Source organism: Euprymna scolopes, chromosome 15 (assembly GCF_053919585.1).
Source record: "Euprymna scolopes isolate OS-2025 chromosome 15, ASM5391958v1, whole genome shotgun sequence".
Lineage (NCBI taxonomy): Eukaryota > Metazoa > Mollusca > Cephalopoda > Sepiida > Sepiolidae > Euprymna > Euprymna scolopes.
The window spans coordinates 107789816-107808114 of NC_136496.1; the positions used below are offsets into that span (position 1 = coordinate 107789816).

Here is an 18299-nt window from a genome sequence, read left to right on the forward strand (position 1 = left end):
TGAAAGCAGATTTCAAGGAACTTTGTACGACTGGATCCTTCAATTTGGAAACATCAATACGTTTAGGCACTTTGACACCATTGAAACGGTTTTTTGCGAACTGTAATTCTCAGTTTAGCTCTGATCATTAAATGATCAGTACCACAGTAAGCACCACACATTACTCTAACTTTGCAAAAATTTCCAAGATAACCACGTCTACACAGTATGTAATCAAGCAAATAGCCATGTTTAGATTGGGGATGGAACCCGGTCTCCTTGTTCTTCTGGTGGGAAAAAGTGTTGGTGATAACAAGATTTAGTTCACTGCAGAGATGGAGAAGCAGCATACCATTTGAATTGACTCTACCTATGCCATATGGACCCAATGGAGACCAAGTCTCATTCTCTGATCCAACCCGTGCATTGAAGTGACCAAGAACCACCAAACTCTCAGCACTTGGCAAACCGGTGATAATAGATCTAAGCATATGATAAAAGGAAGTAATATCGTCTTCAGTCGAAGTAAGAGTCAGCGCATAGACAGAAAGAACATTCATATAACGACCAGCAGCAAGGGACATTCTCAATGTCATTGCATGGTTATTTATGCCTACTGGCTGTTCGATCTTGTCAATTAAGGAGTTCTTAACTGCAAAACCAACACGAGCCTCACGCCTCTCCTTTTCAGCTCTACCAGACCAGAAGATCGTGTAGCCCGAGTCGTGCTCAACCAGTTGATCCTCACCTACGAAACGTGTCTCAGAGAGTGCAGCAATGTCTATATTGTATCTTTGCAATTCCTTAGTCAAAATTGCAGTCTTCCGTTCTAGTCTTTTACCATTGTCAATAAGTGTTCTCACATTCCAACAACAGAGCTGGAGTGGGTGTCGTTTAGCATAATATCTTCTGTTCCTGTTAATATGGACAGCCATCGCCAATAGGACATTTTCTTTCTTTCTTTTTTTTTTTTTTTTTTTTTTTTGACAGAGGAAGTATCTGTACAAAGATGTTATTCCAGAGATTTAGCTTTGTACGACAGCTAGTCTCTCTCTCGGTTCAAAATGTTGATATCCAGCAATAAGCAAGGGCAAGATAGCCAGCAACAAAGCAAACATATACAAATAGGTATACATACACATACATACACTAGTACATATATAAACATACATACATACATACATACATACATATATAGAATGATGGCAGATCAATTATTACATGCTTCCAGCATTCCAGGGCTACACACGTGACACTTTTCCATCACCACGGACAATTTTTATAGACAAATGCCTGAGGGAGTATCTATACAAAGATGATGTTACAAAGTTTTAGCTTTGTACGACAGCTAAGTCTCTCTCTCTCGGTTCAAAATGTTGAGATCCAGCAACAAGCATCAGCAAGATAGCCAGCAACAAATCAAACTGCAGACCAGCTAAAGCTGGTACTGGTCTCCCGCTTTGTTTTTTTTTGGTTTTTTTTTAAATCAGAGATTTGCTTCCCCCAGAGGGGTTGCCTTAACAGGGCTGTTTGTTTTTTAAAAAATAATTATTAGATCAGGGTTAAGATTTCGAATGAAGCAGATTTCATTTTTTTCCATCATATTTCCCCTTTTGGCAATGGTTTCAACCATTGGTTTGATTAAAAATTCGATAATATGCGTAAACGCTTACTTTCTTAAGTGGTCTTATGATTTTGCCCAGGACTGTATATATATATAACTACTTAATTTACTCATATAAAATTAATATACGAAAGTATAAATTTATGCGTAAACTTTAAGTATTTTCTTCAAAAGTGCTCAATACGTAGGTAGAGCTAATTAGTAATTTATAAAATATATATGGCGATTAAGCTACACTGAATATTCCGCGTTTCATCCACTCTAGGATTCTTCAGGCTTCTGCACGAATTTTTGTGGTTGTCTGTCGTTTTTATATAAGCACCTTCTATTGAGATTTTAGTTAGCCAATCAGCTTTCTAGTATCCACCGCGCCCTTTCTATCAGCTAATGAACATGCACTTACAGGACAAAGACCCATTTAACCTCTGGTTGACCTGATTCATTGTGTATCCTCTACTTAGCCTGGATATCTAGTGTCTTGACCAGTTTTAAATCTAGGTTAGTTTTTTTTTTGTATGTTAGTTTATATATATATATATATATATATATATATATATATATATATACATACACATATATATACATATATATACATATACATATATATATACATATATATGTGTGATAGTTTATGTATATGCATGTTTATTTATTTTATTTATTTATTTGTTTATTTTCTATTGTTTGTGTTAGTTTTAAAGTTATTTTGTATTTCTATACTGAAGTAAATTTTATCCAGTGAACTATCGTTCGCTATTTCTCTCCTACATTTTAATAGATGTTGGGGTTCTTTAAAGTACAGGATAGCAAATTTTTCATGAAGGCATAATCTACATGGGTCGTCTAGGTCTCTACAGGTGTTTACTTGTCTTACTATTTTCCATTCGACTACTGGCGAACGTCCGCTTTCCTTGAGTTCCCAATATTTGTTTGCTAGTGTTTTCATACAGTGTTTTTTATTGTTGAATATACTTTTGTGGTCATAATATCAAGTTTTGAAATCTAAGGAAGTCATATGTATGTAATATTTTTTGTTATTCGGGTTTTCTTTCGCAAATATTGTGGCTGGTAAACTACGCTTTTGGTTAGACATTTAATTTGAAGTGAACAAAGTATGCGGTATCTACAGTTGCATTTATCTTGTTCGTTATTTGTATTTGTATTTTTATTTCTAGTATGGTTGTTGTTGTCCGGAGTTGGTTTATTATTATATATGTGTCTTTTGTGTTAGTTTTATTTTTGTCATGGTGTCTACTTTTTTATTGTTTATTTGTTGTTGTTGTTTTCATTGGTTTTATTTAATATTTTGTTATTATGTGCTTTAATTGTCATCTCTAAATTTTCGGAGCAGCTGTAGGATAACTTTAGGGTATTTTTATTGAAAATTTTGTGTAAGTGGTTCGTTGCGGGAAAGTGTTTTTCGATAAGATCTAGAAATTTTTTGCCAAGTTTTGTTTTTAACATTTGATTCTATGGGGCCGTATACCAGATTATATTCCTTTTTCTTCTATTTTTAATTTTATTATAGTTATTGGTGTTTTGTTGCTTATATTTGATATCAATATTTTTGTATCCACTATTTCTCAATGGAAGGTGCATATATAAAAACGACAGACAACCACAAAATTTGCGCGTAAGCCTGAAAAATCCTAGAGTGGATGAAACGCAGAATAATCAGTGTAGCTAAATCGCCATATATATTTATAAATTAATATATATATATATATATATATATATATATATATATATATATATATATATATCGAGGCATAATTTCTTCTGAGGTTTCTGCAAGGTTCTCCCATCCTTTGCCAGTAGTGGTATAATTGAAGAGGATTTCATACAATGGGTCTGATGAAGCAATGCGTAAATATCTCTATGATCGAAAATGAAGCAATGAATTTGTAGGTTAATTAGATTGGAATTATCAGCAAACCAATCTCGATGTCTGGGAACCTTCAACACCTTTTTGCTATGTTGTATCTCCCAACCACAATCCGAGAAATCCACCTGTTTGAAAGCAGATTTCAAGAAACCGTACGACTAGATCCTTCAATTTGGAGACATCAATAAGCTTAGGTACTTTGAATCCACTGAAACAGTATTTCTTGCGAATTGAAATTTTGAGTTTAGTTCTGACTATTAAATGATCAGTACCATAGTCGAGACCACGCATTACTCTGACTTTGCAAAAACTTCCAAGATCATCATGTCTGCACAGTATGTAATCAAGCAAATGGACATGTTAAAAGTAAGGATTGAATCAGGTCTCCTTATTGTTTTGGTGAGAAAAAGTGTTATTGATAACAAGATTTAGTTCACTGAAGAGATGGAGGAGCAGCATACGATTTGAATTAACTCTGCCAAAGTCTTTGGGATTCAGCAGAGACCAAGTCTCATTGTCTGATCCGACATGTGCACTGAAGTGACCAAGAACCACCAAAGTGTCAGCACTTGGAAAACCGGTGATAACAGATCTAAGCATATGATAAAAGGAAGTAATATCGTCTTCAGGCGAAGTAAGAGAATATACATATACATATTTATATACATACATATATATACATATATCTGCATATATACATGCATATATATACATGTATATATACATATATATGCGTATATATACATATATATACATATATATATACATATATATGGATATATACATGTATATATATATATGCATATATATATACATATATATGGATATATACATGTATATATACATATATATATACATATGTATGCATATATATATATATATATATATATATATATATATATATATATATATATATATATATACAGGTATATGTATATATATATACATGTAGATATACCAGTGATGGGAAGATTCCAATATTTTTCCCGATTCCAATGCAATTACCGATTCCGAGACAATTACCGATTCCGTGGTAAATTCCCAATTCCGATACTTTTAAATTTCGTAATATTTAAATATAGAGTTGTTATTTCCCCCGATTTTCGTAAAACCACATGTAAAAAATGCAGATATTTTCCTAAACGTCAAAATAAACTTGTGGAGGAGGATCTATCGATTTTAGCTTTGCTGGTAATTTAAAAATAAATAAATATTTATTATTTTATCATTATTACTAGCAATGGAAGATTATGGTTTAAATAAAATCAAAGAAAAAAAGAAAATTAAAAGAATCGTTTTGGAATTAGAAAATAGGCATCAATTTTTCGGATTCCGATACGGATTTCGATTAATCGTCTGATTTTTGCGATTTCCGATTCGATCCTAATATTTATGAATATATATATGCATATACATGTATATATACATATAAATATACATACATGTACATATATATATATATATACACACATTTACATATATATATGGATATATATTATTATATGCATATATATATATATATATATATATATATATAAATACATGTTCATATAAAAAAATATGCATACATGTATATATTTATATACATATATATATGTACATATACATACATATATATACATATATATACAGATAGATATACGTATATATATATGCATATATATATACACGTATATACATATATATACGCATATATACATATATATACGTATATATATACATATATATACACGTATATATACATATAAATACACGTATATATATTCATATATATACGTATATATACATATATATACACGCATATACGTATATATATGCATATATATACACGCATATACGTATATATATGCATATATATATATGTATATATACGTATATATATACATATATATACGTATATATATACATATATATACGTATATATATACATATATATACGTATATATATACATATATATACGTATATATATACATATGTATATACGTATATATATACATATGTATATACGTATATATATACATATATATATACACGTATATATACATATATATACGCGTATATATACATACATATAAACGTATATATACATACATATACACGTATATATACATGTATATACACGTACATATATGCATATATATACGTATATATATATACACAAATATATGCGTATATATACACATGTATATGCGTATATATACACATATATATATATACGTATATATAGATATATATATACGTATATATATGCATATATATACGTATATATATATGCATATATATACGTATATATACGCATGTATATACGCATATATACACATATATATACGTATATATATACATATATATACGAAAATATATACATATATATACATATATATACGTATATATACATATATATATACGTATATATACATATATATACACATATATATGCATATATACACATATATACATATATGTACATATATATACGTATATATATACATATATACATATATATACATATATATACGTATATATATACATATATACATATATATACGTATATATACATATATATACGTATATATTTACATATATATACGCATATATACATATATACATTTACATATATATACGTATATATATACATATATACATATACGTATATATTTACATATATATAATACGTATATATATACATATATATACGTATATATATACGTATATATACATATATATACGTACATATATACGTATATATATACTTATTTGTATACGTACATATATACGTATATATATACATATATATACGTATATATACATATATATAAGTATATATACGTATATATGTATATATACGTATATATTTATTTATACGTATATACATATATATATACGTATATATATTAATATATATACGTATATACATATTTATATATACGTATATACATATATACATATATACATATATATACGCATATATATACGTATATATATATACGTTTATATATACATATATATATACGTATATATATACATATATATACATATATATATACATATACGTATATATGCATATATATATATGTATATATACATATATACGTATATATACATAAATATACGTATATATATTCATATATACGTAGATATACATATATATGCGTATATATATATACATATACACGTGTATATACATATATATACGTATATATATACATATATATACGTACATATACACATATATTTACGTATATATACACACATATATATACGTATATACATATATATATATACGTATATATATACGTATATATATGTATATATACATATATATACATATATATACATACGTATATATACGTATATATACATATATATACGTATATATACATATATATGTCTATATATATACATATGTATATACCTATATATGTACATATATAGATGCGTATATATATACATATATATACGTATATATACATATATATACGCATATATACATATATATATACGTATATATACATATATATATGTATATATACATATATATACATATATATACATATATACGTATATATATACATACATATATATATACATACATATATACGTGTATATATGCGTATATATATACATGTATATACGTATAGATAGAGAGATAGATAAATAGACAGACCTATACATATATATAACTGGTAAAAGAATCGGAATCGGTAATTGCATCTGAATCAATCTTAATCAGTAAAAAATTTATATATAAAACCAAAAAAAACACGTGGCGTGATGTGTCATTATAAGGAACGGCATTCAAAACTTTTTTTTTTCTTTTAACTTTTTTCTAATATTTCAACTTTTTTCTATTTGGTTTTTATATGACTCCTCTCGAGAAGACCAGAAGTTAATCGTCACCTGACTATGTCTTTACAAACTAAAACAGTTAATTTATCATAGCGACTTATTATTATTTTTTTCTTTTTTTTACCTAAATTGATTAAAATAATACCCTACTTTTTTCATTGAGCACGATCAACAACTTCGTTGGAATTCAAACATTTGGATATTTTTTACTCATATATAATTAAACTGATACATACGTTATTGTGCGATCATTCTATGGATGAATTTTTGATCGCCATATAATTTATGAATTGAAGAATTTCTTTTATTTTTCTTTCAGATTGAAAGTCTAAAACAAAAATTGGAGAAACGAAGAGTAAAAATATCCAAAGTTGCTGAAAGGTAAGTCGGGCAACTTTGCAATTTCCAATATGAAATTCAGAAATTCAAATTAAAACAACTGAATTTTATATTTGGATTCTTTGTACAACTGCTTGTGTTATCTTGATTAATCTAAACTATTATTCTTATTTTGGGTATCATTAGCATGGCGTTTCCGTCTACTGATCTCATTTTGAGTGTCAGTTTCACAACGTTTCAATTGATGTAACCTCCGACTTTCTTCAATCTCGGGAATGTTTCTGTCAAACTCAAGAGTTTCGACAGAATTTAGAACAGAACGATTTATTTCAAGGGGGTAGCTTGCTCTCCGCCCGCCACCCATGGCTGGATAGAGGTCATTCACAGTTGTATTTTCCGGTCACTCACACTGAAAATTGAACCTTCAACCTTTAAAAGAACATCACTTTTACAATTGATTTTTCCAAATACTCTAACTACTGCGCCACGCGCCTTGCAGACGTTCTGTTTAAAATTCCATCCAAATTCCTGAGTTCAGCAGAAACATTCCTGAATTCGACACGATACACCTGAAAAAGGTCGAAGGTTACATCGACTGAAACGTTGTAAAAATAGCACTGAAGATGAGAACAGTAGGTCAATGAATCCAAATAATACGAATAACCAATTTTCATCTCCGAAATTCAGAAATGTGACTAAATTTCAAATTGAAATAACTGAATTACAAATTAAAAAAGATATATACTAAATTACGAAATATGCCATATCTTCTTATGGTGGGAGGGAGGTTAGTACTATAGTGAAATTGAGATGTGATTCGGACGCATACTAGAAAGCAAATAACCTGAATAGCTACCCTCTTTCTTTCTCTGATTTGTCGGGATTCACTTCCATAAGTAAGTTAGTTTTCATAGGAACGTGTTTATTCAAAGTATTTGCAACTATTAAAAACCGTTTTAGACCCCAGAAGTAAAAAGCCTAGCTAGATTGCTCCAGTCGACCGTACCTCGCATGGTGACCCTAATATTTTCAATGTTTAATTTGTTTCAATTTAAATATGCAAACATGTTCCTATATATGTTTAATTTTCTTCAATCGATGTAACATAAATTTTATACCCAATTTATATGAAATGTCGATCTGGTTTTTGTCAATTCCATAAAACGTTATTGTTGTCCAAAATCATCATACCAAAGCCATGGACCAGGCCACAATACCATCCTGTATACGTATGCTATGGAGAATAATGTGTTACCGGATTGTCCATAGAAGCATGCGATTCGGGTCGTCTGAAAATGAACGGAGTCTGTCGATTTTCTGGAAATAGTCTATTCATGACAAGAAAAACCAGTTCTATTTGAGGTCGACATCTTCGATCAGAACCACATTGCACTGATAACAATCAGGGAAAGAACAAAACGAAAAAGAAAAGAGAAAATTTGCAAAACTTTGGACACAAAAGAGATGGACGAGCAATCTAATAAAAAAGAAAGGAAAAGCAGAAAAAAAAAAAATGTCCAGCAATTTCACCCCACGACGTTATCAGGAGACATTTAAAGGCAATTACTATTCATGGCCTCCGTGCTATTCTAGCCATTTTAATTCCTGTTAAGACAGGACTGTCTTGACATATACAGCCTCCTTAACCCTTACAAGATGAGAAGGAGTGAGGGAAGGGCACCAGTTCATTTTTCTGTCACTCTGTAGGTGAAAAAGATGTTGGTGGCACTCTTTCTATTTAGAGTTTCGTCCGAAAGTGGTTGGAAAGAATTCTCAAGAGCAGAGATTGCAAGTTTTTGTGGTGCCATGAATAATGACAAGATAGCATGCATTTAGACAATGGTGTTTATGCAAATTTCATTCATTTGGTGATGACAAAATGACCAGCAGGTGCCCAGATGTCTCTTTAGTCTCCACTGGTTGGTTTTGGTTCCATTAAAACTATCTTACCATATTGATGAGAGTATATTCATAAGTGGTGCAACGGATAAAAGCGTTAATTAACAATCAGTTCTAAGTAAAAGTTTTTTGGAGGTTGAAGGTTCAATCTTTACTACAGACGATAAGCTAAATGTTTGTGTCAATATATACGAATATATCAAAATTCTTTTTTGACATGCTATATCAATCGTGGATACATGCCTAGTATTACAAGGCCGGATTCTGTGGCACTAGTTGCCCAGCTCTGTCAGACTAAGGTGTATTTATTTACTACCCCCCACTCCACAGAAGGTTAGGTACAAAATCAGGTAAGATTTAAGCTTAAAGAGTTTACTGAAGCCAATAGAATTAGTGGCTACTTCATTATGCATGTTTTCCCCCTCGCTATATCTAGAAAGCTTTGTCAAACTAAGATATATATATTCACTCTCCCCTCCCCCGCAGAAGGGTAAGCAAAAAGTCCAGAAAGATTTAGGCTTGAAGAGTTTATTGAAGCCAATAGAATTAGTGGATAATTCAGCAAGAGTGCTTGCCCCTCCCCATGTCTACAAAGAAGCGACATTTTAAAAGTATTCATTTCAAGTGTAATTTCGAACTCTCATCTATATACTATTAAAAACTTGTGATCTTTTTTTAAAATTGTTCTTTTTGTCTGAATGGTTGATAAAAATGAATAGGCAGAGTACACCTTACTAAGGCCGTAGTTTTTACGATGCCAAAAACTCGATTCTAAATATTACTCGAATTTAAAAGATCGTTTTGAACTGGATACGTTTTTTATAAATTAAAAAAATTAAAAAAAAAACATAGCATGCAAAAACATTACATAAATATTTTTTTTATAACTAAATGACCCTTTTTTGCAAACATAAAGAGTTTTCAGCATTTGTGCAAAGCGAATTATTTTTGTTTAAAAATATATTTTCTAATGTTTTCTTAAAATGAAAACAATACATAAAGAAAAGTATGGTACTAACATGTTTTTTCAAATATACGAGGACTGTTCCAAAATTAGAGTCTCCTATTTTTAACTAAAAAAAGTTGAAGAGTTACGAAGATGGGAGTGGCACCATATACCAGCGATCTTTTGTGCTCCAGAAATTATTTTTCTACAGTCACCACCATTCTCAATGCACTTGTTTTATCGTTATTTCCATGGCAGGTGCTCGTCTGAACTCCAATCTCTGCCCCCCCCTCGCCAATCTTTCATGAAAAACACCCGTCTAGCTGAATCCACTGTGAAAAATTTGCCCCACTCTATATCTGTGCCTAAATCAAAATGCGGATTCCATGAACAAAGCTTCTTTCTTAGAACTGCACGCCTGTGGAACTCTGTTCCGTCTGCGTGCTTCCCTCCGGACTACAACTTGGATGTCTTCAAGTCCAATGTTAACAAATTCCTAATGAACCGCCCCCTTAATTAAACACTTCATCAAATCTCCACACTAACATAATGTACTTGCAATAACCCTTATCCCTGAGTGACTTCCGGGCCTTGATAAGTGGTGATCACTGTTTAAAAAAAAAAAAAAAAAATGCACTTTTACCAGCGATGAACGATGGCTGTGCATAACCTTCTCAGAACTAATTTGCGATTGAACTGCACTGTGAAAGTTGCAAAAGGCGGAATCTTTCTATGCCAATGTAAGCAAAAGGCCCATACATGCACGAGCTCTACTAATAACTGATTTAATATTGAGCACTATTGGATCGGATCTATACCTCATTTATTACCAAGTGATAAGTCTACACTTATTATATATATACATAATATCAGGCATATCAGGCGACCGTCAGATGAGTCACGAAATTGGACCCATTTTTTATAAATTTATCATATATCCGTTGTATAAGACGACTACTAAATCACGAAACCATGTTTGTTTACCCTAGGCTAGAAATTGCAACACCCGGTAACATTGGTTTTTAAAGATGAGTTTTTAACTTTAAGGGTCATCTTATATGCCAAAAAATCCGGTGTATATATATATATATGGTAAATATCCAGATCCGCTACTACAGAACACCGACCACTCTAATTTGTTTTTATTATAGGTAATTGAGGTCGCTGACAACGAATCTGATAGTCAAACTTGGGGCAAATTTACCGTTTGCATGGTATTTACCGCTGAACCCACGAACTACTTTCCACCATTTAAAAAAAAAAAAAAGTCCCCCAATTTGTTGTACTTTTCTTTAACTGTAAGTCATTAAAAAAATGTCAGTCCGTAATTTTTTGATTGGTACGCCATGTGAGACCGCAGTTTGCTAGGTGAAGCAAGCCGTCGTTCATGCTGCAGCGTGTAGCGTAAACGGAAGCTGCAAAATGGTGGAAAGTTATTCGTGGGTTCCTAATAGCAGAGATGTCCTTGGCCTGACGAAGCGATTCCCTTACTGGGTTTTCGCTGAAACATGTATGCCTATGTGTAGCCATTTGTTTGTATACTAAATTAACTTATTTTGGCTCTGTCTAAACATTGAGCACTCTTTTGGTAGACCCACTTAATAATTACTACCAATACAATATATATATAAGTATATATATAGAGAGAAAAATATATATATATAAGTATATATAGAGAGAATAATATATATATATATATATATAAGTATATATAGAGAGAGAATAATATATATATATATATATATATATAGAGAGAGAGAGAGAATAATATATATATAAGAATATATATAGTGAGAATAATATAAATATATACATAGAGAGAGAATGATATATATATATATATATAGAGAGAGAGAGAGAGAGAAAGAGAGAATAATATATATATATATAGAGAGAGAGAGAAAGAGAGAGAGAGAAAGAGAGAGAGAATAAATATATATAGAGAATATATGACACAAAGCTATATTCCAAAATTCATGATGTTGACCATCTTATAATTTATTACTTTAATTCAGTTGACTTATACAATTACAACTGAATTAAAGGAATAAATTATAAGATGGTCAACATCATGAATTTTGGAATATAATTTTTTGTCATGTATTCTCTATATTGCTCTGTAATTACATTGAGCTTTTTAAATAAGAATTGATATATAATAAGAAAATATATTTCTACAGAAATATATATATATATATATATATATATATATATATATATGAGTTGTTCCAAAAGTAAGGCTTCCTATTTTTTCAACACAAAAACTAAAACGTTGAAGAGCTACGAACATGGGAGTAATACTATTAAAACGAACGACTATTGTCGATGCACTTTTGCCAGATGCTTTTGATGCCTCAGTCTTAAAAGTCCGAAGTGTACTTTGTCACTCTCATCCCTATCAATACTTTAAAATCGACGAACCCCTCTCGCACCTGTGCTGACATCAACTGTATCGGCTTCATAAACATTCAACAGGCGCAAGTGAATGTTGATCGGTTCAATTTTTTGTACATGGAGGAATTCAATGACGCATCTCTGCTTATGATATATGTCCATGACATGAGTTGGTTTCTTAGAGTCTTGCACCGTCAACATTGGCAACAGAGAGATGAAATTTTCAACCTATGATGCATAAGTTCAGTCATCATAACAATGCAATTTGCAATCCTCTCTTATCTATTTGGGCGAAATAAAAAATAAGAGACATTACTTTTGTAATGACCCTTGTATATCTTTACAAAGCCAACATCCGACATATATGGAATATTGTTGCCACATCTGGGTTAGTGCAACAACCACTTGCCTCTCCTTCTTAGATTGTGCCTGAAAAAGTTCCTTTAATCTAATAGATCCCACAGTGTCAACAAAACTTCAACCTCTGTCCCATCGCTGCAATGTTACATCCATGTGCTTGTTTTATATGTACTTTAATGAAATGTGCTCTGACGAACTTGCTATAGTGGTGCCCCCTTGAAGTAAATATCTTCTTTCGACTCAACCATCGGCAAAATCGCACACATTTACTGTGAGGAACCCAAATGTCGGACAGCTTTTTACTTTAATTGCTTTTTTCTTTGAGTTGCAAGTGTTTGCAATTCTCTTAATGTTCCGTGTTTCCTTAACTGTATCAACATGCAGAAATTTAAATGACATGTAAACAAACATCTCACTACACAACTCCCCACTAAGGATACCCCTTTAGTATATGATTCATAATTCAGAGTAACCCCTTGCGTATCAGTGATAATGTACCTTTTTTTTGTGTGTGAGGGGGGGGGCAATACAAGTAAAAATAAAAAAGAAAGAAAAACAACAACAAAAAAATGATGCAATTTATTCATCCAATGTTTAAGGTACCACAAACAACAGAATTGCAATCGACTCACTTTTTTACATACTGAGCCGAAGAAGTCTCCCCTTTCAGGAGCTTCCAACACTACAACCATTTTGGTCTTAAGTTTGACTTTCTATAGCATTCTTTTACTTAACAATTACTTTTAGTTAAAACAATTACTTTTACTTAACAATTACTTTTACTTAACAATTAGATCATCTGTTGTTTCACGGACAAGTTCTAAAGCAGCAGAATAGAGCATCTTTTCCAAACGACTCGTATAAAACTTTCTGGACAATACTCCTAAGGCAGAAACGAAAAGCAACGGACTCAGTACAGAATCTTACTTTAACATTAAAGCTGTCACTAAATGCGCTTTGACTTTTAACATAACTTTGATATTATGTTCTTGAAATTTTTAGATGGGGATTGATAATTCATATTATTTGGATTATTCAGACTACTGTTCTCATCCTGTGTGTTATTTGCACAACCTCTGACTTCCTTCAGGTGTATCTTGTCAAACTTGTCTGCAAGGACTCATGGCGTAGTGGATAAAGTACTTGGTAAAATTCAGTTGTAAGTTACACTCTTCTGGAGGTTAAAGGTTAGTTTTCTAGCATGGATGACACTCAAAATACTATTGTGAATTTCTTAGGACTTTTATACAGTCATAGATGATGGAACGAGAGTATGCTGCCCCCTTGCATTAAATAAAGGAGTCTGTATGAATTTCTGTGCAGATTCCCGAGTTTGACAAAAAGATTCCGGAATTCAACAGAAAGATTCCTAAGTTCCACAAGATGCACCTCAAAAAGGCCGGAGGTTACATCGACTGAACCATTGTGTGAATAATATTCAAGATGAGAACACTAGTCTCAAGAATCTGAATAATATGAATTTGAGCAGAGACTCTACCGTGTTGATTTTGGTATGAATTTTAGTGTTTGGATTATCAACATTAACATAGCGTAACTTTTATAATACTTCATACAATATGAATGAATAAGGCCCAGGTAAGATATTTGCTCATTCTTACGTTGTCTCCCAACTTATATTTCTCATTTGATAATATAATAAACGCTTCCTTTTTTTTCAGTTTTATTGCTTATTATGAACAATATGCAGAATTTGATGCCTTTATCACGACACCAGAGCCATCAAACCCTTGGGTTTCAGATAATATAGAATACTGGGACCAAGAGAAGACTGTGTAAGTAGTATTTGCTCGTTTTTTTTTTAAGGAGGGGGGATGGGGCTTGCAGTTTGTGACCCACACTGAAACTGACATTTTATTGGCATCTTCCAACAGCAAACCATTATGGGCCTTGATAAGTGCTGACGGTCAAGTAAAATAAAAAGGAAAAAAAATAAATAGCAAAAAAAAATAAAAATAAAAAATAAATATGCCAACATGCTTAACTGAGCAGATTATAGCAGATGACAATTGACAATTGCGAATCGAATAATTCATTATATCTTTTTCATCAAAAAAATGAATATTTTTTTCATAAAATTTTTCATAAGATGAGTGTTTTTTTTTATTCTTGCTTTAAATGCTGTTTCGTCATTTATTTCTGTTTGATAGGGTCATCCCGTTTGGATTTTGTGGCGTCTGAACAGCCGGAACATGCGGACAAAAAGTCTGTTTTATCATGAGTCACAAACTATACCACTATTCTCCCCAAAAAATGAAACAAATCAAATTGGATGCCTTTTTCTAGAATGCATCATCCTAGAATATATAAAGAGGCTTCGTGATCCAAAGAATATATATTATGGACATTTTTTTCCATGAAACTATTTTATTTTTCCCCTCTGATGTCCCTAAAACTAAACAGAAACATGATACTATTTTTGATGATGACGTCATTACTTTCTATTTTACCAGAGACACTAATCTCAATGGTTTAACATAAAATCTATTCTGATAATCTGTTGTAAACTTTACCGGGTTGAAAAGAAAGTTCTTATAGAATTTTTAATTTTGATTTCAAATGATGTATTTTCAAATAAGTACTCGTTATAATACCTTTACATTTTAAAGAGCGTTTTTGTGCTCGATCTAATCGTTTGAATTACAATCGTTTTAAAACAATTATGATTTCTTTTCAGAACGTTGAATACAAGATGCAAAAAAAGAAAATTTGCACAATTTTCTTATTTCAACTCAAGCTAGGCCGAAAAGCTGCTGAAAAAGCTTATAAAATCAATGAAGAGTTTGACCCAGGAACCACTACTGAATGCATATCACAATGGTGATTTAAGAAATTTTGTGGCGGCGACTAGAGTCTTGAAGATGATGAGTGTAGTGGTTAACCATTGGATATTGACAACGGTCAATTAGGAGCTTTAGTCAACGCCAATCCATGCACAACTGTTCGAAAACTTACTCCTGAATTGGACGTAACGTATACGACGATTTCCAACCACTTGAGAGTGATTGGAAGGACAAAAAACACCTTGATAATTAAGTACTTCATGAATTGAACGACAACCAAAATAAACGCTGTTATGAAGTGTCATCTTCTCTTTTTTTATGCAACAAGAACGACCCGTTTATCGACCATGTCGTGACTTGCGATGAAAAGTAGGTTCTTTATGACAACCGGCGATGCTCAGCTTAGTAATTAGATGCCAAGGAAGCTCCTCGACAGTTCCCGAAACCCGAGTTGCACCAAAAGAAAGTCATACTCACTGTTTGATGGTCTGCAACTGGTCTTATCTATTAGGTTTTTTAATGTAGGTGAAACTATTAAAGCAGAGAAGTACTGTTAACAAATAGATGAAATGTATCAGAAACTTCGACAACAACACCCAGCATTACTCAACAGAAAAGACCAAATTCTCCTCCATGACAATGCTCGACCGCACATTGCTACGAAGGGCGTGCAATAAGTAATGCCCCTAACCCACTTCCAGTTGTCTGATCTAGCTGAAATTTTGCCTGTGCAATGATTTATATCTCTACAGGTTATGTGGTAAATTACAGCTCTGAACTAATTGTGGTTTCTGTTTTACAGGTGTTTGAACTGAGTCAGGAGTGAAATGGAGCCTGTTGAATGTCGAACAGTGATCCTGTTTTTGTATTTCAAAGGACGCACACCACAGGAGACTTTTGATGAAATGAAAGAAAATTATGGTGATAATGCCCCATCATATAATCTTGTAAAACGCTGGCATCGTGAATTCAAACATGACCGGAAGTCTGTGGAAACAGCTCCCACACCTGATTGTCTCTCTTCTGCCATTGATGAGGCATCTGTCCATCAAGTTGAGGCAGCCATTTTGGAAGATCGGCGCATTACTATTCGCCAAATAGCCATTTGCATATGCATAAGGTGTCTGCCAGGTGGATTCCCAGGTTGCTCACACCATTCCAGAAGTGAGAACGCATCGAGTGCTCGAGGATGAATTTGGAGATAAGCCAAGAAGATGAGTCAAAGTTTTTCAAAAGACTGATTACACAGGATGAAACCTGGGTCCATCACTATGATCCAGAGACCAAAGCCCAGTCAATGCAGTGGAAGCACTTGGACTCACCATCTCCAAAGAAGGCAAGGGTGCAGCCCTCCACTGGCAACGTCATGCTCACAGTCTTCTGGGACCAGGACGGAGTAGCGATGACAGATTTCCTGGCAAAGGGTACTGCAATTACAGGAGCCTATTATGCTTCATTTTTGAGGAAATTAAGGTAAGCTATCAAAATCAAGAGGCGGGGCAAGATCAGCAAAGGTACTCTCCTCCTGCAGGACAACACTCCGGTCCACAACTTGCATGTTGCTAGATCAGAAGCACGGGCGTGTGGTTATGAAATCCTCCCACATCCTCCCTACTCCTGACCTTGCACCCTCTGACTTTTACCTCTTCCCAACCATGAAGTTGTTTTTGAAAGGAAAGCATTTCCCAGATGATGCAGCCTTAATTTCTGAAGTCACGTCATGGTTGGAGGACCAACCTAGGGTGTTCTACAAAAATGGTCTCCAGAGCTGCATCAAACGATGGGAGAAATGCATCACTCTGGTTAGTTCCTATGTAGAGAAAGACTAATAACTGTGCCAAGTTTCGTTGCTCTACTGCTATGGGAAGTGGTTCAGGGGCATTACTTATTGCACGCCCCTCATAAACCGATCCTGCAGTAGTTGAACGAATGAAACACTGCTTCATCCACCATACTCTCCAAACCTCTAACCTACCGACTAGCACTTTTTCGAGCATCTCAACAACTTTCTGCATGAGAAATGTTTCAAAAACCTTAGCGATAGCAAAAACGCCGTCAGCAACTTCATCAGCAGCAGAACGCAAAATTGTTACATTACTAGCATAAATACATTTGTTTCGCATTGGCAAAGGTGTGCTGATTCTGATGATGTTTGTTTTAATTAATAATTTTTGTTTGAACCGAGATATGTTCATTTGAATTTAAAGTTAAAAACTGCAAGAACT

The 18299-nt window shown here is 32.5% G+C and overlaps 1 protein-coding gene across 7 annotated transcripts in view; it reads left to right on the forward strand.

Annotated features, from left to right (window-relative positions):
* The window catches only part of LOC145294057 (regulator of G-protein signaling 7-like), a 728168-nt gene that overhangs the window by 494260 nt on the left and 215609 nt on the right, over positions 1-18299 (forward strand). For all 7 annotated transcript variants that reach the window (XM_080141049.1, XM_080141054.1, XM_080141050.1 and 4 more), the window contains 2 exons: positions 7655-7716; positions 14953-15066. In XM_080141049.1, the coding sequence (XP_079997175.1) occupies positions 7655-7716; positions 14953-15066 (176 nt within the window). The remainder of the gene's footprint in view (positions 1-7654; positions 7717-14952; positions 15067-18299) is intronic.